The sequence below is a fragment of the Mustela putorius genome, unplaced genomic scaffold (assembly GCF_011764305.1).
Source record: "Mustela putorius furo isolate JIRA1106 unplaced genomic scaffold, ASM1176430v1.1 tig00003875_pilon_pilon_pilon, whole genome shotgun sequence".
Taxonomy (NCBI): Eukaryota; Metazoa; Chordata; class Mammalia; order Carnivora; family Mustelidae; genus Mustela; species Mustela putorius.
This window is the reverse complement of record NW_025422026.1, coordinates 1,612,381-1,640,321: the sequence shown is the minus strand read 5'-3', so window position 1 is coordinate 1,640,321 and position 27,941 is coordinate 1,612,381. Positions and strand designations below refer to the sequence as shown.

At 49.2% G+C, this 27,941-nt stretch overlaps 1 protein-coding gene across 7 annotated transcripts in view; it reads right to left on the bottom strand.

The window, feature by feature from the left end:
• Nucleotides 1–27,941, bottom strand: part of ZFAND6 (zinc finger AN1-type containing 6) — a 64,746-nt gene continuing 36,805 nt past the window's right edge. For 5 of the 7 annotated variants that reach the window (XM_045067271.1, XM_045067272.1, XM_045067270.1 and 2 more), the window contains 5 exons: nucleotides 14,257–14,427; nucleotides 12,975–13,083; nucleotides 12,055–12,155; nucleotides 2,914–3,027; nucleotides 1–913 (listed from right to left, as the gene is read on the bottom strand). In XM_045067271.1, the coding sequence (XP_044923206.1) occupies nucleotides 765–913; nucleotides 2,914–3,027; nucleotides 12,055–12,155; nucleotides 12,975–13,083; nucleotides 14,257–14,410 (627 nt within the window). In that variant the 5' untranslated portion in view covers nucleotides 14,411–14,427 and the 3' untranslated portion in view covers nucleotides 1–764. The remainder of the gene's footprint in view (nucleotides 914–2,913; nucleotides 3,028–12,054; nucleotides 12,156–12,974; nucleotides 13,084–14,256; nucleotides 14,428–27,941) is intronic. The other 2 variants (XM_045067274.1, XM_013061992.2) reach the window with 2 other exon arrangements.

Sequence of the window (27,941 nt, the reverse complement as noted above, 5' to 3'; positions counted from 1 at the left end):
TTACAGTTTTCCATTTTATTTAATCAAAGACTGGTGGGTAAACATAAATACAGCACAATTACTTCAAATCATTCTTCACACCGTGTACACACAGACCGGTGAGCGTAATCCGAAAGAAACCCGCAGTTGGCAATGAAATGCACACAGCTTTTCCTTCCCTCGCTCAAAAAAAATTAAAAACACACAAACTTAGAATCTCATCAGCACACACTCTCTTGTGACAAATGATTCAGACATAAATAGTGGATGCAAAGAAACTATACGCTAACTTATGTAGAACTTCTGTTAATGAACACCCAGCAGCAGCCGTAAGCATGAGGATACATTCCGTGACTGGTAACTAGTCGGGCCCCGAGGGGCGCCGTCGGCAGGGATCGTGCTGCAGAGAAAAGCTATGGACACACACAATGGAAAATAAACTGCAAGATCAACGCATGCGTGTTTAATACTGGAAAAATCACGGCCCTCCAAAATTTCTCCACGTTTGTTATAAAAGCCCTCTGCACTCAACTAAAATTAAAATGATCTTAAAAGGATAATACTTGTAAAGTTTACTTAAGTCTTTTCAGCCACAGAAACTGCAATGGAAATAAATGTTCAGAGTCATTTTCAAAACAAAAACAAAAATCTATTCTTCTGGCGACATGCATGATTAAAAGGTCTATGCAAGTACGATGCTCTACATTCCCAAGGACTAGGAAAAAAAACCTCAAGTCAATTTTTAGTTTGCAGATGGTCAAAGGATTTTGTATTCCAGCAGGAGTTCAAATCTTCTGGATCTTTTCACCAACAACTACTGGATTTTCTTTTCTGATTTTCTCAGCAGCATCAGCTTTGTAATTGTAAGAGCAATTGTGTACATCGGAGTAACGGTGTACACCACAGTAAACATTTCCACACCGGCATTCAAACCCTGAAAATGGATCAGTACACACACGTGAGTTGCATAAAAGGTCTAAGTGGTAAGCTCCTTAGCATATTAATGGATAAAATCTATCATGTATTTAGGGCAGCCATCTAAAGAACCACTCCAGACAGTTTCAGGACTCACTAGCTGAGAGCTTCCTTTCTTACTCCTTATCTACAAACAGAGTCTGTCCCACAGCGGAGCCTCGCCGCTTCTCTAAGCTCGGCCTCCTGACTGCGCTGTCGCCAGTAACACTTCCCGCCAGAATCAGGACTGCTACGTGGGACAGAGGATCTCTCTCAAATCACATTCTAAATGTGAAAATAAGCACACTGTCAGAAGGCAACCTTGAGAAAGGTGTAACGAGACTTCTGGCAGAACTGTTAAGGGAGAGCACAGCATCGACCCCGGCTTCCCCGGCAGACTCCAGCACAGAGGCCACCGGGCTGCTGTGGGCTGGGTAAGGGCAGGCTTTGGAGTCTGGCGCCTCCGCGGGAAGCCGCCTCCTAATGCAGGCGAGTTGCTTAGCTTCTCTGAGCCTCAGTTTCTGCAGCTATAGTTCTGGAATAATACTTTACTGTACAGATTAAATGACGGATGTGTTAAAGGGGATGGGGGAGGAGAGAGAGAGAGTAGATAGTCCTATCAAACCAGTCCTGCTTCCCAGAACTGTAGGACAGGACAGAACCGTTGGAAACGCAGTGGAGGAATCAGCATGTTGCATGCTGCCATCTGATGGGGGCGTCTCTACCACAACCCATTCTTGCTTCAGGGACATCTGCTGTCACTTCACGCTAAGGAGTGGAAAATGAAGCCGACCGCGACAGCAGGTGGACAGGCCGGACGAGATGGGACTTACTGAGTCTCAGCCTCCCGTCAGGAAGTCAGAGTTCCCGAGATGTCCTCGGACTACACTGGATACTAAATATGGGTATTCTACGACACCTGACTCCTTCCCACGTGTATTCTTTAAATACACCCATCTGCTAAAGCATGGGCCAGTCTTCAATGCCTTGGACACCAGACCGCCCTCTGCTTTCCGCCCTCTCTACAACCCGTTCCTTGGCCACAGGACCTTCCTGAGATCCTGAAAATCTCATCTACTCTTCTCAGCTCCAAAGTCCAGTTCTTGGGGAGCACTCAGCACGACGCCGGGCACGTAGCAAGTAATAAATGGGAACCCTCTCCAGCTGCATCGCTCCCTGCCGTGGGGCACAGCCCACGGCAGCAGCCTTCCCTCTTCCCAGGCCGTGCGCCACAGCCGCCTTCCCCGGCTCGGGCCCCTCAACATGCCCCATCCCTTCCTTTCTCCAGCCCTTGGTTCAGGCTAGTCTTTCTGCCTCGAGTGGCCCTGCTTCCGTCTGCTGAAGTCCTGCTCATCTCTCGAGACCCGGCAGAACCACGCTGCCTCCACGCCCCTCTCCGTGACGGGCCGCTCCTCCCCTTCCGCCGTGTGACTCAGGATAGCTGTCCCTAAACTGCCGAAGTGCTCCACCAACCGCACTCAACCTGCTTTGGCTGCCAAAGACCCAAATAACACTTCAAATATGTTTTCTTCCTCTCCCCGTGGCGAGACCGTCTCCCGGCTATGTTGCAGCTGCACCACGGTGGGGGGCTGACGCCTCACAAGGGAGGACGCGCGGGGCCCTCACGAGCGCCACCAGCGCCACCTCAAGCTGCTGTGCACCGAGAAAGCCCCCCCGCCACTGCCCTCGCTCCCCAACTCCGGCTCTGCCACGCAGGAGCCGTGCATTTCAGCGCCCGGCACCGTGACCCGCCCTAAGGCTCGCAAATCCGGGGCTCTGAGTTTTTAAAAGAAAATCTATTCATTTTACTTTCAGGTATATAACTAAAAGCTACTTTATTTACGAAAATTCAGAAGCTGAAGTGTATCCAGTATTAACTCTCATGGAACAAAAATGATCTCCACTGAAGCCAGGAACAGTAAGCCATGGGTTACTCTAAAATACAATCTTAAGTTTAAACTAATGGATTTAGGCCCTTACCAGTAAGTCCCACCTTCTTCCTGCACATGAAACAGCGATTCTTTTTTTGTTTTGGTTTTTCAAGAGACTTGCTTTGCTCTTCAGACGGCTGCTGTGCCGTATCTGATACTGAAGCTGACAAAAACAGGAAAGTGGTAAAATTTAATTATTCAGGAAGATTTTAATACGGGTGGTGGCTGCCCCCCCCCCACCCTCAGTGGTCTGTTACTGTGAGGACAGCTGAGGAATCTGTTAGCGGGGAAAGATGCTTACACAGTTACAAGGTAGAATACACAATACTACACTCTTTTCATTCAATGTATGTACCTACGTTAGGTATCTAGGCACGTACACGTGCACGCGTGCACACACACACACACACACACAGGAAATCTAGAATACATACTGGTATGTTAACAACTTTGAAATATTGCTGGGGTCAGAACTATGTCGATTTCTCAGAGAACAAGGACAAAAAGAGCTGAAACCAAGATTAGGTGGAATACTATGTTTAAAATTCTCAGAATGTTTCACATAAACCCTTTAATATGTTAGAAGATAATTTTATTACAATGTTTTAATTAGGATAATAAATCGACGCAGGTTAGTAGCAAAGTCAAGGCCAACTGCACCGAGATTCAGTCAAATCGCCATGCTTGCCTCCGAACCAACATGAACCCTCCTGTCCCTGGACGCTGTCCCCGGAGTCAGAGTCTGTCACATGACCCAGCGTACACACACACACACACACACACACACGACACCTCCCTCTAAAGCAGCGACTACCACAGCCAAGCTGTCCCCTTCTCGGGTTTTCTCAGCGTCTGGTCCTGGAGGACTCTTGCTCAACCACTGCAGAGCCGGCCTCTACAGCCCATCCGAAGCACACCGAGGCTTCGGAAGCACACATCCGAAGCTCTCCTCGCCGAGCAGCCTTTCTCTGCGGAATGCTCTCCCACGCCCCTCCTGTCCCACTCTCTCCCTGGCTTACTCGCACTGGTCTTTCCTGTTCAAGCTTATACCATCCACTCTTACTCCAACCTCCACCCACCAACTCAGAACAGGAACCTTGCCATGCGCCCCACTAGTAGTGCCCTCACGACGGTCACAGCCTCCTGGTCTTCACCCGGCTGAGCGGTGAGCTCTTCCAGGGCAGGCCGTGTCCTCCACTCCTGCTCTGGCGCCTGTCCCAGCACCCCTGACCACAGAGCCCGCTCAGCTGCCCTCCTTCAGCGCTCACCCACTGGGGCTGGGTGTGGTCACGGGCCCCGTGGAAGCTGGGTGGGATTTGACATCCCATGCGAATCTCCAGCACCCACCACCGTGAACTATACATTGCACATGCTCAAGCGTTTGGTGGAATGGATTCCAACCTGCTTCTGTTAACTATATTACCTCCCATCAAAGCAGAACATGACAGAGAAAACACCACAAACTACCAAGTAAATATGCACGAATGAACAACTCCATATGACTCATCACTCCACCTAGAAATTCTGCCAAGTTCTTTTTTTAAAGATTTTATTTATTTATTTGACAGACAGAGATCACAAGTAGGCAGAGAGGCAGGCAGAGAGAGGGGGAAGCAGGCTCCCTGCTGAGCAGAGAGCCCGATGCGGGGCTCGATCCCAGGACCCCGGGATCATGACCTGAGCCGAAGGCAGAGGCTTTAATCCACTGAGCCACCCAGGCGCCCCTGCACCTAGAAATTCTGAAACCAGATGGGAGCCCGCTGTGCTAATACAAACATTTTATAAACACTTTAAACAGATTATGGACACATAAAACCTTTTATTATTAATAAATACATATCAGAATGTTAACTCCATGATGGTAGGGGCTGAATGTCTAGCTTACTTGGGTTATCCGCAGCCCCTAGAACAGTGAACAGTGTCAAATAACATTCTGCTATGTGTAAGGGGCTCAAACATAGTGTAACTTGCCATCAGAAAAGAATCTCTTAATTGTCTTCAAAATCTGTAAGCCGTAAAATAAACTGTTCTCCCACGAAACTGTGATATTCATATAAGCTTATACGAACAATATTTAAACAGCAACAACAGCACTACTCCAAGAAAACTTTGTCTTAACAAAACCGGGTGAATTACTGAGGCACAAACTTTGGAATCCGGAAAGGGACGAGAGTGAAAATAAGTTTCCCTGCCACACACACACACGCACACGCATGCACGCACACTCCCGTGTACACAAGTCTCAGCCCTAGTGGTCCATCCACAGCAGACGCGCAGCCGTGAAGTTAAGGACCCACAGGCAGCCCGAGGGCTTGCGAGCGAGGGCCATGGGCGAGGGCTAGCGCCTGAGGCTGACCGCCGTCCTCTAACGCTCCCATGAGACTAAGGTGACCTTCGCTTGCCCCACACTACTGACTTGCCGGCCTGGATTTAGACATTCACCAAATCAGTTCATGGGCAAGATGATCCAGAATTGTGTCAAGGCCTAGGATTCCCAGAAATTACCCATTTCCTTATATATGAGATTTAAGACCAAAGCATGCCTTCCCAACTCTTAATTATGCAAAAGGAAACAATTCCATCTTTTAAAGGAGCCATAAACATACTGAACTTGAAGCATAAGAAGTGTCCTCAGAACTAGGCAGTTTCTCACAGTGTGACAGGAGAACTGGACACAAGGTCAGGGGCTTGTTAATGACGGAGAACAGGCAGCAGCCTACTTTCTATCTGCTGTTCCTCAAGGTCTGTTTGTTTGGGAGGCCTAGGCACGGAGGCTGGGAAGTAAACTTGATTTTTCATGGGAATGCCAACTAGACAAAGTCTACTGGCCTGTCATTTTAAGATACTTCACAAACCCTCTGCTCTAGGGCCTGCTAAAAAAATACACAAATATAACAGGAAGCACATACTTAGCATTAACTGTTTGGAAGCATATTAATACACACAATCAATAGACAGGCAACCCAGGAGTCATCGGCAGCAGACACAGCCCCCATGTAACGTCGGGCGCATGTCTTTCTCACACAGCAGGACCAGTCCCCACACAAGCCCCCCTCGGGGGTCAGACGAAGCTCAGTGCTCCGGGCTTCTGCTCACCACTTAGACCCACCGCGGACGGACGCCGCCCAGCCCTCCAGCAGACTGGAGGGACACGCCCTCTTCCAATGACACTGATGACACACCGGGAGGACACTCATCCTCCTTCTCTGCAAGCCATTTTATGCAACATGAGGGGTTGAACCCAAGGATTGTTAAGTTACTCCTTGCTCAAAAATTCTTTACCAAATGAGAACACTTTAAATCTTTAAGGGAAAGTAAGGCTTATAGTACAGCAGGGTCTAAAAACATAGACTGAGCCATAAATTTAATGTTATATTTTCCAGCCACTGTGTTAAAAAGTACAAAAGGGTAAAGTTAACATATATTACCATTTAAAATGCAATCAGTATTTAAAGCATTAATGAGATATTTTTGACACTCTTGGAAATCTACGTATACGTTGCACGACTAGCGAACAGACACGCACTGCACTAATTCCAGCCCAGCCACATGTGAAGTGCTCGAGGCTACCCAAGACCAGCGGCCACCTTTCTGGACAAAGCAGCTCTGTGCAAAAGACCACGGTCTATCAGCAGCCACCTGGGGCAAAGAAGTGTCACATTAAACTTCTTAAAACGCAACTCTGTGTTATCTTAAAAACAAAACAAAAGCAGCCAGCCTTCACAAGGCTATTTCCCCTGTAGATTAGAACCCAGTACCTCAGGAATCTTCCATGACTTCCTTAAAACAACCTTCTCGGCTTCTGCTCCAACACAGCCTTGCTGAACCGGCCCCTCCAGCAAGTGCGGCTGCCGCTGCCCCCGAGGCCCCCGTGTGCCGCTGAGTGCCTGCACACGGTCCTCTTCACTGCACCTGCCTGCCCACCTCCTGTGGCCTCTGTGCCCGGCTTCTTGTCCTCTGCGTGTTTTCCAAGTTCAGCCCTGCCGTGGCGGGTATCAGAGCTTCGACTCCTCTCTGACAGAGGAGTGCTTCAGGGTACGGACAGCCCACATCTATCCAGGCACCTGCCGGTGGCCGGCCGGGTCGTTTCCATGCCTTGCTAACTGAACAATGCTGCTGTGAACACTCCTACACACGTTTCTGCGTGGACATGTTTTCAATCCCGCAGGAATTAGGAATGGAACTTCTGGGTTATAAGGGTACCTCTCGGACTTTCTAAATTCCACGTGTAACTATCACCCTATTTACCAAAGTGGCCGTACCACTGCACGTCCCCAACACCCATGTGTTAGGGTTCTCATTTCTCCATACCCTTCACACTTGACCATGGCATAACTGCATCTATTCAAATCTACTGCCCTTTAAAAAACTGGCCTCTTATTGGATTATAACATTCATTATATATTCCTATCAGATATATGATCCGCAAATATTTTTTCTCATTCTGTGGACCATTTCATGGTCTTGATGGTGTCCCTTGAAGCGAACAGGTTTCACCATGTTTGTTTCCCTCTGCTTGCTCGTGCTCTAGGTGCCGCACCTAAGGTCATGAAGACTTACGCCTGTTTCATGTAAATGTTTTACAGTTTGGGCTCCTGTAGTCTAGTATTCTGGGGCAAACTTCTGTGTAAGGTGAGGCAGAGGTCCAGTGTTACTCTTCACTCTCTAGCATTATCTGCTGGAACCTGCTCCTCCCCTACCGGAGGCTGTCCATGCATGTGCTGAAAACCAACTGCCCCCGTTGCTGGATATTTCTGGACGCCGGGGCTGCCCCCCAGTCGGCAGGCGTGTCCTCAGGCCCACACCTGCAGTCTCAGGTATTGGAGCCTGTGGGCAGCTCTGCAGCTAGGAGCTGTTAGTCTTCCTGTGGCTCTGGTCTGCTTTTCCCAGGACTGTTTGGTTCTTCTCACCCAGCCTTTAGAACCAGAAGAAATCTTCAAGTTTTAATCCAGACAGCTTTCTCAAACTAGTCTAAGAGGACTGTTTCTCTTGGACTGTTCTGAGCCATCAAGCTGCCCGCTCAGCTCTGCGTGAAGTCAGCATCCCTGAGAGCTGGAGCGAGGAACGGTAAGCCCTGCCCACCGCTCTGACTGGAGCTCAGCGCTCTCGGGTGGGCGCACGGACCACGGGATCAGCGTCTCACCCCACCCTACTGCTGGATGCTGCAAAGCCCCAGTTCCCCGAAGCCTCCTGTAACCGTCACATCCCTGTGGCACTGTACGGACTAGCAGTATCCTTTGTGTGCCTAAAACTCACTTCACCTCCATCACTTCATTGACTTCCAGCACCACCTTCCAGCATCCACCTTCCAGCTGGATGTGGCTGTTACTGCTCCTTTAAATTGATAAAAATATGGCTCAGAGAAGTAGAGGTGTCAACATATGAAAACAGAACCTCTGGGGCGCCTGGGTGGCTCGGTCAATGAAGCGCCTGCCTTCCGCTCAGGTCATAATCCCAGGGTCCTGGGACCGAGTCCTGTGTCGGGCTCCCTGCTCAGCGGGGGGCTGCTTCTCCCTCTGCTCCTCGCACACGCCATCGCTCTCCCTCAAATAAATAAATAAAATCTTTAAAAAAACAAAAGAAAGAAAGCGAGAGGGAGGGAGGAAGGGAAAGAGGAAGAAAAAAAATAAAACCTCTGATCTAAACTCCACTTCTTTTTACTAAGATTCAGGATCTCAGGCACTGAGAGGTTAACCAAAGCGAAGTACAAGGTGCAGTAAGGCAGTCAAGTATGATGGTGTGAAGTGCACCGAGCACTTTAAAAAATGTTGTTTTTTTTTTTTAAGATTTTATTTATTTATTTGACAGAGATCACAAGAGGCAGAGAGGCAGGCGGGGGGTGGGGGGGAAGCAGGCTCCCTGCTAAGCAGAAAACCTGATGCGGGGCTCAATCCCAGGACCCTGGGAACATGACCTGAGCCGAAGGCAGAAGCTTTAAACCACTGAGCCATCCAGGCGCCCCTAAAAAATGTTTTTAAAACTAGCTTTTGTGAACTGAAAATCTGATATTCCTAAGTGAGACTATGTGAGGTGTTGCTACTTGTTAAATTAAAAAGAATAACTACAAGAGAAACACGCTGTAATATGCTACAGTCTCATTTAAAGAGGAGAAAAATTCTTCAGAGTCTTGAGGACAAATGGAAGCAGCACCAGCCTCCTGGTGGCAACAGGTTACTCAGAAGCAGACACCAACAGAGAGAAGCTGTTTCAAGGACACTCATCTGCAAGCTCCAAGAAAGACTGTTGGGAAATGCTGGCGGAGACGCACGTCTGCTCCTCACGAGCCCTCTCCATTGGGATGATCTTCCCATCTAAATCAGTTTCCCTGAGGGACATGAATGGAGTAACACAGAAGAAAGTAGGTACCTGGCCGGTCACCAAACAGACGGCCCTACCCTGGCAACAGCGGGATTGCACGTCCCAGTCTAGCGAGCACGACTGTCTGGGGAAAGACTGGCCCACAGTCAGGTGCCTGGGTTCCAATTCCAATGCAAAGGACCACAGCACTGGAGTCCAAGACTGCTTCTGTCGGTGTCTGTCCATTCATAAATAGATGGAAAAAATACCCTCTGCATTCGTTTCTACCCAATAGGGAAATCACAAGTACATTTACATTATGAGTGTACACACACACACTCACTCCCCCCCACCTCCCAGCTACTGAGAACTGGCTTTATGTCCCTTCACTTTTATGAAAAACCTACATTAGTACCTGTTTTTGCTAACAGAAAGATTATCAGTCAAAGAGAATTCTCGCTTTTTTAATTGCTTCGTTACACCATTTTAGTTTACAAAACGTTTCACCAAAATGCTCTACTTTTGGATAGAAGGGAAACCTGTATTTGTGTGTATGTTTATAATAAAAGAAAACATTCTTAATTCAACAGCATAAGCAAGGCCTTTTTAAAAACAAGGCTATTAAGACATTTTATGCACTGAAAATGAATCCTCTCAAACTCAGATGAAACTTCTACTGGATTTTTTAAAGATTCTGCAATGCTAAAATAATGAATGCTAAGTTTTTAAGAGGGTTTTTAGTTTTTAAGAGGTACCTGTAAGCTAATACTGGTTTAACTTTAAAAGTCATTGAAATCAGGGCGCCTGGGTGGCTCAGTGGGTGAAAGCCTCTGACTTCCGCTCAGGTCTTGATCTCAGGGTCCTGGGATTGAGCCCTGCATTAATTAGGCTCTCTGCTCAGCAGGGAGCCTGCTTCTCCTCCCCACCCCCCACTTGTGATCTCTGTCAAATAAATAAATCTTTTTTTTAAAAAAAGTCATTGATGGGGCGCCTGGGTGGCTCAGTGGGTTAAGCCGCTGCCTTCGGCTCAGGTCATGATCTCAGGGTCCTGGGATCGAGTCCCGCATCGGGCTCTCTGCTCAGCGGGGAACCTGCTTCCCTCTCTCTCTCTCTCTCTCTCTGCCTGCCTCTCCATCTACTTGTGATTTCTCTCTGTCAAATAAATAAATAAAATCTTTAAAAAAAAAAAAAGTCATTGAGGGCGCCTGGGTGGTTCAGTGGGTTGAACCGCTGCCTTCGGCTCAGGTCATGATCTCGGGGTCCTGGGATCGAGCCCCACATCAGGCTCTCTGCTCAGCAGGGAGCCTGCTTCCTCCTCTCTCTGCCTGCCTCTCTGCCTACTTGTGATCTCTGTCAAATAAACAAATAAAATCTTAAAAAAAAAAAAAAGTCATTGAAATCGTACGTGAAAAAAGGAGTCTGTAACTTTGAAAACCCCTTAACAATTTCTCATAATACACCTTCAAGCCCACCTTCTGCACTCCTGTCCTCAGGGCTGGGCGCAGAACACTACCCTGCTCCCCATACACCACAAATGGTGTAAAAGCACTTCACAGTCATGGGTGAGCAACCTCTCTTCATCTGTCAGATGTGTGTAGTAACTGCTACCGTACACTTAAGCGGCACACATTTTGTTTACGACCAACATTCAAAGCTTTGTTCTACTGTGGGACACACCTTCATGATTAGCAGCCTGTTTTCCTTACTGAGCTCTCTTCCCAAACTGCTAAGCAACTCTTGCATCTAGAAACTCTCCGACACGGGCACGCGTGGGCTGAAATTATCCAGGGCCCAGAAGCCGTCCCCCTTGGTTGACTCGTCCTGCGCCCTGCCCCTCCTCACTTGAGCACCTCATTTCTCAACGAAATCAAGGGCCATCACAGAACCGAAAGCTTTACTGCCCCTCTCCTACTTCCCACACCCCAGGGAGAACTAAATCTTAGGGAGTTTTCCATTTCTTCCCTTCCTAAAATTTTTGTTTAATGAAAAAATAAAAAATTCTCACTTATAATATTTATTAATTTACAATAATATGCTGTATGGAAGGGAATACTGATGTTGGCCAGACAGTGTATTTCTTGCTATAGCAAAATCTACAAACAGGCAAATTATGCTAATCATCTCTTGGGCGTGAACACCAAGCGCGGGGAACTAGCCAGCTCAGTCACAATCCAACTTCAGCAACCTTAGCTAAGATTACCAGATACATCTGTCACTACCATGTGAACACTATGTTCGAGGGAAGCTCTCCCTAGCCTGGGTAAGCCACCGCCTCCACACAAGCACGGGTTATCCACTCGCCTCCTCAATCTGTCCGCCTCCTCAATCTGTCCACCGCCTCTGCCCGCAAGAAAGCCCTCCTAGATCGTTCTGACCCACAAGATGGGGACGCAGAGCAGGGGCCATAATAAGAGGTCCCATGCTGTGAGGACGAGAATCTGAACCTGATGGCTGCCCTCGCAGCCCACCTGGGGGGAGAGGGACGCCGGCCAGCCAGGTCCGTCTCTGCCCACCTGAGTCCAAAGACAAGAGATGCCCCCGATGCTGCAGCCGCAGCTGCTCGCACAGAAGTAAGCTTTAGGTTCAACTGGTAAAAGTAACAGTAGAAGAGAACAGTGTAATACCACTACTCACTCACTCAGTTCTCCAACTCAACACATTTACAATGCGCTGCATTTACTTTGATGACACAATTACATATCAGCAGGAAGTGGCTCCCAACATTTCCATCCATTAAATACTTGAAGATATGAAATATTCTGCTCATAGAGAAAATAAATCTAAAAATATTGAGGCAGGCAACTTAAAAGAATCTATGCTCCAAGGATAGCGCCTGCCCTGGAATCCTCGACTGTCACGTGAATGACGGAAGTGAGTTAGCTCGTATGCAAACCTTGCAGGTCTTCTGTGTCAGGTACTGCTTTGTCCACAGATGTACTGTCCACTTGGGAAGATGCTACAGATTCTGATAAAAGTGACTGATTTGATACAGGGCTAGAAAAGCAAAAACACGTAGATTTACAAAGTGATCATGCAGGAACAGTAACTAGAGGGCCAGAACAAGCACAGGGTCAGCATGTGTAAGCACACTGCTACACGCCTGAGCGCGGAGCCGCTGGCGACTTCCACATTAACCAGAGCGCCAGGAAACCAGAGACCAGTGTGCACCGAAGTCCCCGGCATTAGCAAGAGGAGCGACAGAGAGTGGTCTCTGTGCGCGGCTTCACCCCGGGAACATCAGCGTGGCCTCGCCTGGCTTCCCAGCCCGGCCAGGACGCTGGAAGGGACGCACTGGCGCAGGGGCCGGGCCTGGGCGTCTCCCGTCACCGACTGGGGGAAGGGCCGGAGCAGAACCGCCATCCTTGTTTCCCAACAGCAGAGGGTGTAGTGAGGCAGGTATTTCCATGTTTTCAGGCTTCTACAGGGCAGGACCTCACAGTCAGAGTGGAATGCGGGGGTGCAGCCCTCGCGGGGGAACACAGAGCCAGGATGGGTCTGCGCCACGGCACGGCCCCCGGGGACACCGGCCCCAGACAGAGGCCCCGACTGAAGTCTGGACTTCGGGGTGGGACGGGTCACGAGGAGAAGGAAAGGCTGTCTCAAAAGGAAGGGGAACTTAAAAGACACCTTCCCGGCTCCTTCCCAAAGTGAACACAGGAAGCCTCTCTGGACTCGTCGGTGGTGAGACAGACACAGAGCTCGGCCGGCTGACCCTCCGGAGACTTGAGCCCTTCCTCCACGGCACCCGCGAGACGGAGCACGAGCCGCCTCTGCCACCCGCCTCCCGCCCGCCGCTCGAAGCCCGCACCTTACCTTGGCTGCGCGGACGCACATGCAGAGTCCAGCGGGCACTGAACGTCGGGGCCACCGCCGTCCACGCACTGGACGGGGAGAGACTCCGAGAGGCTACTGACGGAGGCTGCTGCAACAGAACCACACCGCGGGTTAGGAACTCCGTGCTCCCGGCTTTCCCACGCCCTGTCTAAAACAGAGAATACCTACACGCGAGACAGAGCAGACGAATCTTGTTTACGATACCTGTGATATGCTGCTTCCCTACTTTATTTACAAATTCTCAGTAATTTTCCAGTGGAAGAAAACGTACTTGAAACCAAGAAAGCAAGCACATACATACTGTAGGTACTAACAAAGTAAGCTCGTGCTTCCCAGGACGACGGGCCGCCCACGCCCCGGAAGTCGCAGGCATCTGTGCACACTCGTGCACAGAATATTTAAGACAAAATCCGGAGCAGGTAAGGCCAACCCAAGTTCAGAACTGAAATCTGTGCTCAGTACATTAAGTTATTCTTTTCCCTATTCTAAATAAGGCAGAATGCAGATGGTGATTTAATTAAAAAACAATTTATATTCATTTGATTTTGGCCTTGAGAAAATTTGGAAAAATTGTGATTAAACGGTTCTAGCTTTCGGCTTGAACGCGAAGCGACAAGGTGAAGGACCGCGGGCGGGATTTTACAGCGACTAAGCAACGGCCTTCACTGCTACACCTCTCTGAAGCACACACTCAGAAACCTCCCGATTCTTCCAGTACAACCACACACACAAAAACCCACTTCCACAACCCCCGAAGAATCCACAGACACACAGAGCGCACCCAGAACTCAAGCGAGCCGGTGCTGAACACCGCTTACTCTCAGTCGCACCGCGGCACTGCTCCTTCCTCCCAGTGTACGGTCCTCTCTCAAGTCCGCTGTGGCCACCTGTAACCCACGCTTTCCTTCTACAACTATCTTGGCTTCAAAAGTCACCCAAGATAAAATAACCAAGGTCCTCGAGAACCCTCCTTCCCTTACACCTGACTCACCGGATCCCTACATACACTCGGAGCAGGCCTGTGTTTTCCTAAGAGAACAGAGTTCTTTCGACAGCAAGTAAGGCTGTGGAATGGATTTGTTCTGGTTATTTCCAATGGGCAAGGATACCACTGATAGTGAAGACACGTAAGGAGGGAGTTTGCGGACACGAATGTGGTGAGAGAACCACAATGTGAGAGTAGGAAAAAGTTTCCGGTGCATCGCACCACCCCAGTCTAGGTCAGTGATGAATACTGCTGGGTTTTGACAGAATTACTTACCAGGTGGGCTTATTCTACCATTACTACTATTCTGTCTTTGAAGATGTTCTTTATAGCACACTGAACACATGCCATTTGTACGAGGGTTTCCATAAAATCCGCAGCCAGTGGAACAAAGCATAGGCACTTGGCTGTGATTAGTTTCTTGAGCCATGTTCCTCTGTTGCACACCTGAAATTTACACAGAATTAGTAAACAACTCAGACACACTGCAACCACACATTATCCACATTTGCTTTATATGATTAAAAAGAAAACCTACATATACTCCTGCCCTAAATCATTCTATACACCTGTCTCAAGACCTAGAGCTAAAGTAGAGAGAAAAAATAATGACCAGAAGATAAACACAAGAAGGTGTGTACTGGCTTAGACAATGTAAAAGACTCTAGGGATAGGTCTGTTCAGAAGACTCCACCCCACCAGAATGTTAAGGAAGACCCTTTAAGGCTAGCTCAGTTTGGACTCTAATAATAAGAAATACATTATATGTTTTGCTATGTGTTTTACTATTAATTACTAGGCATTAACACTTTTGCTCCAAGTTCACTGAGCATACTTGTATAATTTATTGTTGAAAAGGCATTTTACAGAACACCAATGCTGGTGAAGACAGGAAGAAACGGGCAGAATGTGGGGGAAATGAGGAACTGGCCTAAACTTTCTGGCAAACAATTCAGCAATTCACTGTAAGAGCCTGATAGAACTGCCTTCAGCACCAGTCACTCCCCGTCAGGTTTTCAACAGAACAGCCAGGGTAGAAGCAGAAAAAAGATCCACACACAAGGGACGTGCGTCACAGCACTATTGATAATGTCAGTACATTTCCAATACTTGCTCAACATCAGGAGAGTGCATTTTTTCATTTTAGTAGACCTTTAGGCAGAGGAGAATGCTGGCAACAAATGAAAAGACACAACATGAACTGAAGGTATGATATGCTGTCAATTAGGACAAAATGAGAATCTACAACCCTCAAGAAGGACAGGAAAGAATGTATCCAAGGACGGCAAAGCTAATGGCACTTTCTGACTTGTACATTTTTCTAACTTTTTAAAAATCCTCTTACATGGGACGCCTTCGGCTCAGGTCATGATCCCAGCGTCCTGGGATCGAGTCCCACATCGGGCTCCTTGCTCAGCGGGGAGCCTGCTTCTCCCTCTGCCTCTGCCTGCCACTCTGTCTGCCTGTGCTCGCTCTCTCCCACTCTCTCTGATAAATAAATAAAATCTTTAAAAAAAAAAAAATCCTCTTACATGAAGGTACAACTTGCTTAATTGGGAACGAAATATTTATTTAAGATGAAAGAGCAGCCGTGACACAGAGCGGCTGTCGGAAAACCGCACATGGCAGGCCTCAATCCCAGCAGACGGAAGGGCCCCGTGTGCCGTTTCTCCCACCGAGTGAGGCATCCTTTGGCGCAACACGACAGAAGGTAACACCAGACTATTATAAAAAAACCCCTACCCTCCCAGATGAAATGAAGGTTACTCCAAAATGGGTGTATGCATATTTAAAGACGAGTCCATGCAAAGACCATAAGGGATAAGAACCACCAGAGGAGGACAAGGTTTTGCCCTGAGTCAATCAACAACGAGGGAAAGCGCTCGAGGTTATCGGACAGTTTGTCTTCACCTGAACTGACTGTTGGGGTGGAGGGTGTTGGCGGTGTACTTAACCCAAATTCCTGAACCAAGAACAAAAATGCATTTGACAGGATTACAAAACAAGGCAGCAGATTTTGCATTTGCCTTTAAAAAGAACTGTCCTAAAACTATGGGGAATATTTAAACCTTTAGCCTGGGAATACAATCTGGGATTTGGACAGACCTCTTTCTTACTCCATGCTGGTAAATCGCTCCAGAACCCAATCTTCGCTGCTCTGCTCTCTGCATGGGCTGCCTCCCTAGTTCTATAAATGTACATGCCAAATGAAACAAAGTAACAAAGATGGGATAGAAAACTAATGGGAAACATCCCGTGGGGATCTGTGGCCTCTGCTCCCAGGCGACAGTGTGTTTGGCCCTGGCTGTCAGGGTAAGCGCTCTGGGTCATGCGTGTAGCCGGTAAGTGATGGAGCTCGACTCAATCAGCCAGTCTGGCTCTAAGCTCCTGTTCTGAATCAGGGTTTCCCAAAGTGTGCTTCCATGGACCCCCAGGGAGGTCATAACGGTTTCCACACTAATGCTAATAGCGACTGGCTCCTTCTCACCGTGCTGCCACGTGCCGCAGTGGTCATGTGTTAGGAGCCCTATCAAGGCATCTGATCAGGAGAACAGCCCCAGTACTAGCTGTCTCCCCCCACGCGACATTCGCACCGCAACACAACCAGCTTTATTAAATCTGGAGCCTGAACACACATCTTGGTAGTATTTTAGGTGACTCTGGAAGTCTGCAGAGAGCTCCTGCTACATACACAAGTGTGAAGACAGCAGGAGCAGACACACTTGCCCAGCTGCTCAAGCTGCAGGCTGCCCCAGTCACTTTTTTCATGGCAGAGGTTTTTTATTCCAAGGAACTGGCGAAGTCTGGTTATTTAGACTTCTATACAGAGCAGACATTTTCTCAAAAATGAACAAAGTGAGCCTGTCACTTTAAGAAAAATAACAGTATTTATTGCCAAGGACCACATTCAAGCAAAATAAATACATAAATTAAGCTAGACAAGTATCTCCCATTTTTAGAGTTTCTAGTAAGATCAGTAATGATATTAATGACATGTGAGTGGCTGGTACTGTTAGAAAACAAGTATTTGCCAGTGACCAGTGTATGACGGCACAAAACGATTCATCAACAAAGGATCCATTCAAAGAGAAAGACCAGTGAATTTTAAAGTAATGGGACAAAAGTTTTATATACAGTTTGAGATTCTAGACTGCAACTAACCCTTTAAGAAGCTATAAACTGCCAAGTTTTAGTATAATATCTCTATTATCTGAAAAAGTTGTTACAACATTCCCTCTTTTTCTGCTGACCCATCTGCATGACGCCAGCTTTTCTTCCGTAACAGGTTAAATGCAGAGCCAACTACGAGAATCTCGCTGTTTGCAAAATGTCTAACGATGCCACTTTTCTCACTAAACCTTTTCGATGGTAATGGCAGGGGTGAGGGAAGGGATGGTTATTTTTAATAAAATATTTTTAAAAATTAATATTTTGCAATTTTTCCTAGCTTTAATTTGTAATGGGATAAATATTGCTAGATATAATACACAAATGAAAGTTCTTCAGAGAATTTTTCAATAATTTCAGAGAATATGAAAGTCCAAAAATTTTGAAAATCCACTGCTGTAAATCATACACTCCCAGTGTAGATGGTATCACTTCAAGGGGACAAATACCCATTCTTTGGGGGAAGGAGGCACACAAAATACCTCGCTCTTCATGTAGAAACACAGATATACTGAATACATAAATAGAAATACTGTATATCTGTGGAATTAAAATTTCATGGAGGTGGAGGCCAATTAGGAAAAAACTATTTTAAAAAGGCTTTTGTCAGGGAAGAAATTAAAAAAAGAAAGAGATTAAGAAAGACTTGTTGTAAACCACCATTACCCTATGCTGCCTGTTACAGATGCAACAGCGATACTGAGGTAGGACTTGAAGGGACCTTCTTCAGTGGCACAGGTAAACCTTTCAGCATCTGGCTGGCAATCACAAGCACCCAGAAAAGGGAAATATTCTAGTTCTTTAAAAAAATAATCACAGATTAGAATACGACCACCAAGCTTTTATCCACAATACCTGCTTCTGAGCAATAAAATTAAAAAACATACAGCACTAGCAATTTCCCCAAGCCACACAGCAGCAAATTAACAATGATTGTCATACGCTGAGCTTTCTTATAAAAAAACAACCAACCATTATCTTAGCAGGTAAAAAGCACAAAGAATTTCATAGGCTATTTAAAAAGAAGAAAAAAAGACAACCTTATTTATTCATCTTTAGGCCATAAAATGTACCTTCTCGTGAAGACACAAAAAAGAACCACCATCATAAACGGGTACCTTAGTTTATCCCAATCTGCGGTGGCAAAGATGGAGGAGCTGTGGGAAAACCAAGTCCTGCCTGCCCACGGCTGCGCCTTCATGGCAGGGAAGGACTCTGCGGGCCATCGGTGTGGCCCTCAGGAGGGAAGGGAATGAGCAGGCAGAACAACTCCTTCACTGCCATACTGTGGCATTATAAAGCTGCCAAGTCAAGGCAGTAAAGAATGAGATTATCAGACATAAACAGAAAAGTTCACTAGCATGGTGTAATTTAAAAACAAATGTCTATGAATTGCAGAAAATTCAGAAAATGTGGTTTCACTCTATTTGTAATCAGGACAAGAGCCAATTATGTTCTCTGCCCTAAGATGGTACTGAGCAGTTACTCAGAGCTGACTGTGGGCCAAGAACCATTTCTCCTGGTTTATTTCTCTCTGGAGACCTGTGCTGTTGGTCTTGGGGCTACTGGTGTCCCTGTTTCAAAAATGAGGAACTGATATTCAACGAGATTTAATAACTTGCCCAAGGTCACTTATCTGAGAAGCAGCTGGGTGTCTTTTCTTTTATCTCCTATAACACAAAGAGAATGACTTTCAGAGTCCATCCTGTCCCTACTGAAGCTATAGCACTGTGAGCATTCATGAATTCTTATTCTTTTCATTTAAAGATAATTTAAATTTTCACTCATTTATTCGACCTCAAGATATTATGCAGCTTTAATTAGCTTAACCAAGCTCTTGAGAAAATTTGTTTTTCAAGTCTTTTTACCTAAGACATTCTCACTGGCATAAGAAACTCAAGATCAAATATTTTAAGACTGCAAAGAAAGTTCATGACCAATTATTAAAATTCTGACAAAGGAACAGCAGTGAGTGGATATAACACAGACTCCATTATTAACTGCAAATATGCCCCAGTTAAACTTCCTTTCCTCTGTTTGGTGCCCCAGAGTTCGAGTCGCCGGGTTCCCAGCATTTCACTTTGAAACGCCCCATACTCTCTCCTCCATTCCGAGTTCTGACACTCGACACTCCACAGCCATGTTACCAGTCTTTTCTTTCTGTTCTGCTGCCTCTCCCCCCAACACATTTCCTTACATTCTCCTAAGTGCCCCGTTCTCATACTACTTCTGTTTTCGTTACTCTAGAATTGCTCCAGAAAGGAGCGCTAGACCTAGCCGGTGTGTCTTGGATATAATCTACCGCAAGCAACGCAATTTCCCTAGAAAGCGAGCTGCGTGGGGTCAGGCTGGCATCCGTCTGACCCCCAGCTCTGCCATGTTTCTCACCTGTCACCGCCTGGACACGCTCCTAAACTTGTCCAAGTCTCCACTCCCCAGGAGGGTGCGCGGAGCCCGTGTAACCAGATGACGTCAGACAGCGTCTCCAGGAAGTCAGGAAGCACAGAGCCTGGCACACGGCAGAGCTCAGCAGCTCTCTTCCTCTGCCGCTCCTGAAGGCACGGTGCCCTCCGCCCCCGTCGGCTGGAAGCCGGCTCCAGCCCCACCACACTGCTCCTTTCTTGGTGAAGGCCCTCTGCTTCTGCAACACGTACAACCATCTTGACCTCAGGCCTACTTCTTCTGGGTCTGCTTCTGCCTGCCTCGATCCCCCTCCGCTCTCTCCCTAAAGCAGCACGGGTCCTTCTGGGGCACTTCAGCAGGACATCACTCAAGTGCTCTCTAGCAGACGCTTCCTTTCCCCCTGAACCCTAAGTTTCTTTTTCAATCCCTTTCCCTGTTACAAGATTTTACTTATTTGAGAGACAGAGCATGAGCAGGGTGAGAGGCAGAGGCAGAAGGAGACTCCCTGCTGAGCAGGGAGCCCGACGCAGGGCTTGATCCCAGAACCCTAAGATCATGACCCAAGCTGAAGGCAGATGCTCAACCGACTGAGTCACTCAGGTGCCCCCCAACCTCCTTTATGCCTGATATGCCCTAGGTCAGCTTGTCTTCCCTGCTGTGGCTTGGGCCGGTGCCATCTAGCTCACGTGAGGGTCGTGTCGTGGGGGGAACTATATATTCATTCTTTCCAAGCCAATAAGTAACTCCTCATTTCTAATAGATGAGGTTGCCTGGCTCTCATCGGTTGCTTTCTGTCCAAGAATGTTTAAATCAAGGGTTGTCAAATTTACCTGTGAATGACCAGATAGTAAATGTTTTGGGCTAGAGGCCATACGGTCACTGTTAAATCCATTCAGCTCTGCTGTCCCGCAAAAGCCGCCAAGCAGCACTTACACCAATGAGCAGGGCTGAATTTCAAAAACACTATCTATGGTTATGGCCACAAAAATTTGCATTTCTTAGAATTTTCACATCATAAAATGTTACTCTTCTGATTTTTCCCCCAACCACTTAGAAATATGAAAACTATTCTTAGCTCTTGGGCTGACAAAAAAACTAGGTGACAAGCCCAAAGTCCACTTTTCCATTAAATGAGCAGGTGACTTCAGGGCATCACCATGGGCGAGGCAGGGGGGCCAGGCCGACACAGGATTCCGGCAGAGGCACTCCACCGTGCGGTTCTCTCATCCAAACTGAATGTAAACATTAAGTATTATTTGCTCTTAGTAAAGTTTCATCTCTTAACTAAGCATGTGTTTACCCGCCAGAAAGGGAAAGGACTGGAAAAGGCGTGTCTCGTCCACACCGGCACCTCGCGCGGGGTTTACACAGAGAGACGCAGCGATGATGTGGACAGCAGCAGAACCGCTCCTGGCACAAACCTGCCTCTGCCCAGCACGCAGTCTGCCACTCACCGCGCTGCCTGAACTGTGACGCCACCCAGCAGTTGCCCCGGGAAGACACCCGTACTCTTGAAGCGGGTAGTTGTGGTCTGCCTAGCACGTTCTTCCCTCCCTTCAGGTAAAAGAACCTCCCCTGTAGGGCAAGAACATGCCGTCTGTGTGGGGCACGCCTAGCCGCCCCTCTCCAGGGCCAGTCGGTCCTCTCTGGACTTAACTGGCGCTGCTGGGAAAGAGGCCGACAACGTCTACTTCAGGGGTTGGGGCTATGCTCGTCACAAGGGAGAGTCCCCACACAATTAAAATAGGGTAAGCAACGTCAAAATGGGAAGGGAGGGAGGAGCCCAGATCAAACGGGGACTGAACTCTGGCATCCACCTTGCTGAGGGCAGCTCCACCTCTTGAGACTTCCGGTGACACTTCCGGTTTCGTAAGACAAATACTGCTCTTGCCTTAGTTCCATCTGGGCTGCTGTCACTTGCAATTCAAAGTCCTTAGGAATGTTAGAATCTGGTAACCCTTTAAAACCCCTCCAACTTCAGGGAATATCAGAATCAGTGCATATCAAAATGAAGATACTGCATTAGTCCAAGTGAGATGTCCTCGACAGGGAAAAAAACAAACCCAAGAGTTCCCAGTACTTATCATTCTTTTCACAGAGAAAAACATGTAAGTGGGGGCGGGGGGCTAGGGGCGGAAGGGACAAGTGAGGAATGATACTAAGGAAGGCCCTTGAAGTAATGAGCACTGGGCCTTATACACGACTGATGCATCACTGACCTCTGCCTCTGAAACTGACAATGCACCGTATGTTAGTTAATTGAATTAAAAATCAAACCCTATATGAGTCCTGGATGTAAAGCTTAAACTTTCACAAACTGAACACTGCAACTGGCACCCACCTAAGAACCAGATCACCACCAGGACTCTCCAAATGCGTCCTCACACCCTGTCCCAGGTACCCCCCTTTCTCCCAAGTCACTGTGCCGGCTCTGAAACCCCTCTTCCCGCTCCCCAACTTTTATAAAGGGAACTGCACAGTGTATACACATCGTTTCTGAGCTCCCGCCGGGCGACCGTGTCTAACCGCAGTCCCTTCGTTCTTCCTGCTCGCTAGAGCACTTGTGCGCACGAACTGCTCTCCGCTCTAACGCCAAGGGATCAGGGGCTTTCCGGTTCACGAGCACGACAAATACTGGTGAACACGACTGCGCATCTTTTGACTGACATACATATGCATTCCTGCTGACTCTATACACACACACACCAGGAGTGTCGGGTCGCAGGGCACACACATATTCCCCGGTTTTTGAAGGTTTGTGTCCTGTCATTCCAACTTCTCGGAAGACCTATATCAGCACCTGTTTTCGTTGAAAAATTTGAAGATGACTTTTGCTTTTCTGAGAAAAGGCACAAAGTGGAAACAGCACTCAGAGTTTACTGTGCAGCAAGCCGTCTCAGGGGTAGTGTGCACCCCTCTCGTGGGAGGGGTCCCCTGAGCCCCTTCCCGCACCACCGCACGCAGCACCTCAGCATCCAGCCGCCACGGCCTGGAACCGCGTCTGTGAGCACCCGTACTTCGTCTTGGTTTATGGCGCGCATGCGTCAGCAGTGTGTCCTGCCGTACCAGAAAAGCCTAAGTGAGATGATTTTCTGGGTCTAGAAACGCCCCAAGAATCCTCCGCATGAATTCATGGAAACAGCGTCTTCAGAGCAGCCCATTTGGCTTCCAGAGGGTTTCGCAGGCTCGCTCTGCGTGTGGACGGTGGGGAGCCCGCATGTGTTCGCCCTCGGCCGGCACTGCACCGGTTTCCCAAGTGGTCACACCCGTCCACAGGCTGCTGACAATGGAGACGCAGTCCAGCTACTCCACACCTCACCAGAACGGGGCACAGTCTGCTGCGCTGGGCTGAACGATGTCCCCAGACACATCTGCGTCCTCACCCCGGAACCTGGGAACACGACCTTCTAAGAGGGGGTGCTTCCCCTAGATTTCCTTGGTGGCCTCAACTGCAAGAGGCGGAAGGAGTTCTGCGACAGACGCCTGGAGAGGGGAGCGCATAGCTGGAGGGGGGAGGCCACGAGCCAGGGAAGGCTGCAGCTGGCAGGATGTGGAGACGGGGACGGCCTCTCCGGGGGTGTGGCACTGCCAACACCCAGGCTTGGACTCTGCACCTCCAAAGCCGTGAGAGACTGAACACGCGCGGCTGCTAAGCCTCCTGTCTGAGGTAGCTTGTCTTGGCAGACCTGAGAACCAGCACGTGTCCTTCCACTTGGGGTGCCCTCTCGGCCATGCGATGCCGCAGCCGACTCGTGCTTCCCACCGTCAGGAAGGCGAAAGCCACCGAGCACGTCTGCCCCGCGTACTGGCGGGTGGGGGGTCCGTCATCCCGCGGAAGCGCCTCCTGTGGACTGTTAACAGTCCTGAGAAGCTGTCCCCTGCGCTCGGTGACTGGGTAAGGCTGCGCCTGGCTCTCTTGTGCTCCGATCCCCCATGCACAAGGAGAGGCCCAGCCGAGTCACCGAGGCCTCTGGCCAGGAGCTGTGTGAGTGGACGCGGGAGCCGGTCCTACAGCCCCACCGCATCGCCAGAGGACTGCAACCTCACGGGGGACCCAGGGCCTGAATGACACAGCTCCACCTCCCCATTATTCCCGACACAAACTGTGTGAGATCATCTGCTGGTTGTTACATCATTAAAGTTTTGAGGCACTTTGTTCCGTGGCAACTAACAGCGTGACTTGAACATCATCCCCCCGCTTCTGTTCTTGTCCTCTGCAGCCTATTTCCAACACGGCAGCCTGTGTTCCCGTCGGGATCTGGAGCCCATCACGCTGCCGGCCGGCTCAAAATCTGCCAGCTGCTTTCCAACGACCCAGAGCAGACGCCAAACTCTCGCCATCGCCGGCTCCCCCACGGCTGACCTCACACACCGCCGGTGGTACCGGGGCTGCTCCCGTCTCGAGGACTTCGCGCTTCTGATGTCCACCCCCCAGACATTCTTCCAAGCGGGCTCCTTCACCTCCCTCGGGTCTTTGTTCAAATGCCACCCTTTCCGGGAGGACTTCCCGTTACCTATTACTTCCCATTACTCTATTTAAAATCACCCCAGCATCTTTCATTAGCCCTGCGGTTTTACTTTTCTTCAACGCCCTCAATTTCAGTCTTAGCTTACTATTAAATTACACTTACTTCTCCCTACTAAGACGAAAATCTCAGTAATGACAGGGATTTTGTCCACTTTGCTCACTGCTGCTTGAGTCACGTTTGGCACGCGGTGGGCAGGCCATGTCTGTGCAACGCACACACGGGCGAAGCGGCCTGCCGCCGTGCTAGCACAAAACCCAGAGTGCTCAAATATTTACCCCAAGGCAAGAAACAAAAATAAATCCTGTCTGAAAAAAACTGAATTTGCTGTCCGGGAAGAGATCTAAGTCTGCCAGCGGGGGACACAACATACGCGTGCTCCGTGTGTGTATCGAACCACCATCACCAGCATCAAGCGCCACGCCTGTGGACGTCTTCTCCAATTTAGTCAGCTCAGAGAGGGCTTCGCTTAGCGATCTGTATACAAAATGTTGTAATTCTGTAACGAAACTTAAGTTGCCCTCAATTCTATGTTCTCAAACTGACTTAGGTTCCACACCGCATACCTTAAACAATCAAGACACAGGTATTATCTGCACAAAACCCAATCCCTTTCTTTGCAAAAGGCAGGGAGGGGACCCACTCCTAGTTTCCCACTGGGCTCCACATTCATGGGCTTCATTAGTTTTTCTTCTCACAAAAACTAATACAAAATACGCTCTTTGTATATGCAAGAGCCACATGCAAAACCACTTTTCAAAATTCTCTCCTCTTTGGCCTTGACGCTTGTAACTCGGTCAGCAGACTGCGCCTCTTGCTCTGCCCCAAAGCCTTCTCAGGACGCTCCTCTCCTAATGCAAATCTCCCACTCGGCTTCCAGTATCTGTAAATGAATCTCTCCCCCAGATTTCTTCTGATGATAAGGCCAACCTCGACATTTCAACCTCCCCTGTTACCACTGAAGCTCTACAACCTTTTATGTAACTGGCTTTATTATTTCCTTTTATGAACATGACTCGTACACTACTTTCTGTACCAAACACTGCAGAATTTCACACATATCCACTCTCTGAGTCCTCAGAACTACTCTGTGAAGTGGGGGCTGTCGCCATCCTCCTTCCGCAGATGAGAGAAGCGAGGCCTGGAGAGGTCGGGCCCACAGCTGCAGGCCACATAGTGGGTTAAGGGACGGAGCTGAGCCGCCCCGGGCTGTCGGGCTGGAGCCCGTGCTCTCTGTCAGAGGTTCCCAGGGCTTCTCTTCAGACCCGTGGGGGACCCTGGAGGTCCTGTGGCGGAGGTCAGACATGGACTTGCTATTTGTTTGTGCTACGATGCCGACAAGCCATGCAAGAGCAGCGGGGGCCACACAGCCGGAGCCTCCGTATGACAGCACGCGTCCCCGTGTCCTGCTCACCGCCACGGTCTTCATCTGCAGAGTCTCACAATAAGAAAATGCCACGTTCACTTACGAGTCTTCTGGATGAGGCCATAAAACTATGGACGTTATTCAGTCTTATTACCGGTGACGCTTCCTCGTGTTCTCTGTCGCTGACACTCCGCACCGCAGAGCAAGGTCTTCCGCATGCCCGTTTCCCTGCCACACGCCACGGTCCCAGTCGGCACACGGCCCAGCACTCCGGGTCTCATCTCAGGGCAAAGCCTTGTAAGGAAACACATCCACACCGACTCCAGGAAAAGAGCGGACAGTGTCGTACAGGAATCAATGCCATTCTTTAATATGAACTGAAATACCAACAATGAGTGCATAACGTGGTCAGTAAGGACTGAGCGTGACGTAGAAAAGAAAAAACATATTACATACACATGCCAATTACTTAGCGTGTTCAGGGTTGTATCCCCAGCAGTGCCGATAAGGGGTTGCTACACATTCTTTCTAAAGACAATGACTTGGGCTGTACCCTACGACAGTCTGTCACGACCACTCAGTTCCACGTTTGTAGTGAGAAAGCAGCTGCCGACGTTATAAAAACGGATGGGCCTAGCTGTGTTTTAACAGAACTTTTGTTTTCAAAAAGAGGTTGCCAATAGGGTGTGTCTGGCTTGCAGGCCATAGTGTGCCAGTCCCAGTTCTAGATCAAGCGCCAGGCACACGGGGAATTCTCAGACAGACGCTGGATGAACAAGTGAATGATTTCCAAAATGCTTTAGAACATTATCAGGAAAGAGAGCAAAATTATCCAACACTGAGTCCTTTTTACTTCCTTTTGCCACAGCTCTTTGGACAAGGCTGTCCTGCTTGATACGGTTATTGTGGTGCCTCCTGATCCGTCAGGACCTGGTCAGCCAGAAGTTAGGAGCCAGCTCTGCTCTCAGTGATCAACACATGCGTAAGGACAGGAATCCTCCTGTGTGGTACCTGCACAGATGTCACAACGACATACCAAACGACAGTGACGATGGGCCCCATCAGCCGCAAAAACTCAACGCTAAGCAGCAGACCAAAACCACATTTGGTGCTCTCCTTCACGGGGCTTTAAACAAGACACAGATGCTCCAATGACTGCCAGCAACTCCCGACGCAGATTCTCCGTCTTCTGCTAGAATGCACTACACAGGGGAGTGGGAGGTGGAGTGGTGTTAACAAATACACGGGGAGACAGGCCGAACAATGAGTCATCGCCAGACAGCGGCACCCGCGCAGGGCGGCCTGCCCTGGACCGCGGCACAGTGGAAGCGATGGAACGGTCGATCTCGGAGCTGGCTCTGACCCTGCCGCCTTCAGGTCAGATCAGGGCTCCGGTTCCTGGTGTTAACGTTTAGTGATGACCCGTCGTTTTTAACTGGCAGGACTCGGGGACAGCACGAGAGACCATGACTGCAGAACCCTTTGTGCCCCGTGAAGTGTGACATGTGCTGGGGGCAGTGGCCGTCATCGCGCTGAGACCCCACACTGGCCGCAGATAGAGGCGGGCTGGCACACAAGGGGCGCCCTCCCCACACACCGTGACCACCTGCCAGCAGAGCCCCGAACACCCCTCGCCGCCGCCCGCTGAGCCCGGGGGCCGCCCGACTTCCGGACCACAAGGGAGAGCGCGCAGTTTCTGAGACTCTTCTCAGAGGCTCCTGAAAGGACACACGCTATTCCGGACACCTGCCAGCGAAGAAGTCACCGAGGGCTCATCCTTAGTGTCCCGAGTGTGCGGGAAGGGTAACGGCAGGCCGTGTCTCACCGGGGTGGCGACTCCCCCGGGCCCAGGACAGAGCTCTGGAGGTGAGAGCGGCTCTGCGTGCGGACTGGCAGACCACAGGGAATCCCGAAGCCTGGGATGGGAGGGAGGGCACCGCCAGCAGGTCACGAACGTCACCACCATTGCTTGTGGACCTCCCGTTGCTCTGAAAAGGATTTCGGGCAACTTTAAACGTTCGTGCTGTATGACATGGGAAGCAAAATGGTCCGTTTCAGGGAAAAATGGCAGGAGAGACAAGGAGCGGTCAGGTATGCTATCAAGAAGCAAAACCCGTGCCCGTCAAGGCACACATGTCAATGAGAAGCCGTCCGCCGGACTCCTCTGCCGAGCAGCTAGTACAGAGAAGGCAGTGGCCTGCGAACAGGTAAGATACCTGAAAGGAACAAATCCGGGTGATCCGCTCCAAGTCCCCGGGTCGAGCGCGCGATGCCAGACGGCGAGCCAGTGGGGCGCGGGGTTGAGAGGCCGTCACCCACACTCTAGAGGTGACCAGGCCACCAGACTACCAGCCCAGCTCGGAGGCCACTCCCCCTCTGGCTTAAGATATGTGGCCTAGGTTTCCAGAGGTGGTCATTCCGTCTTAAATTCTCCAAAGTTGTTCCCTAAATTAAAAAATCAGATCAGAAGGCTACTCACTTCAGATGTGTACGCGTAA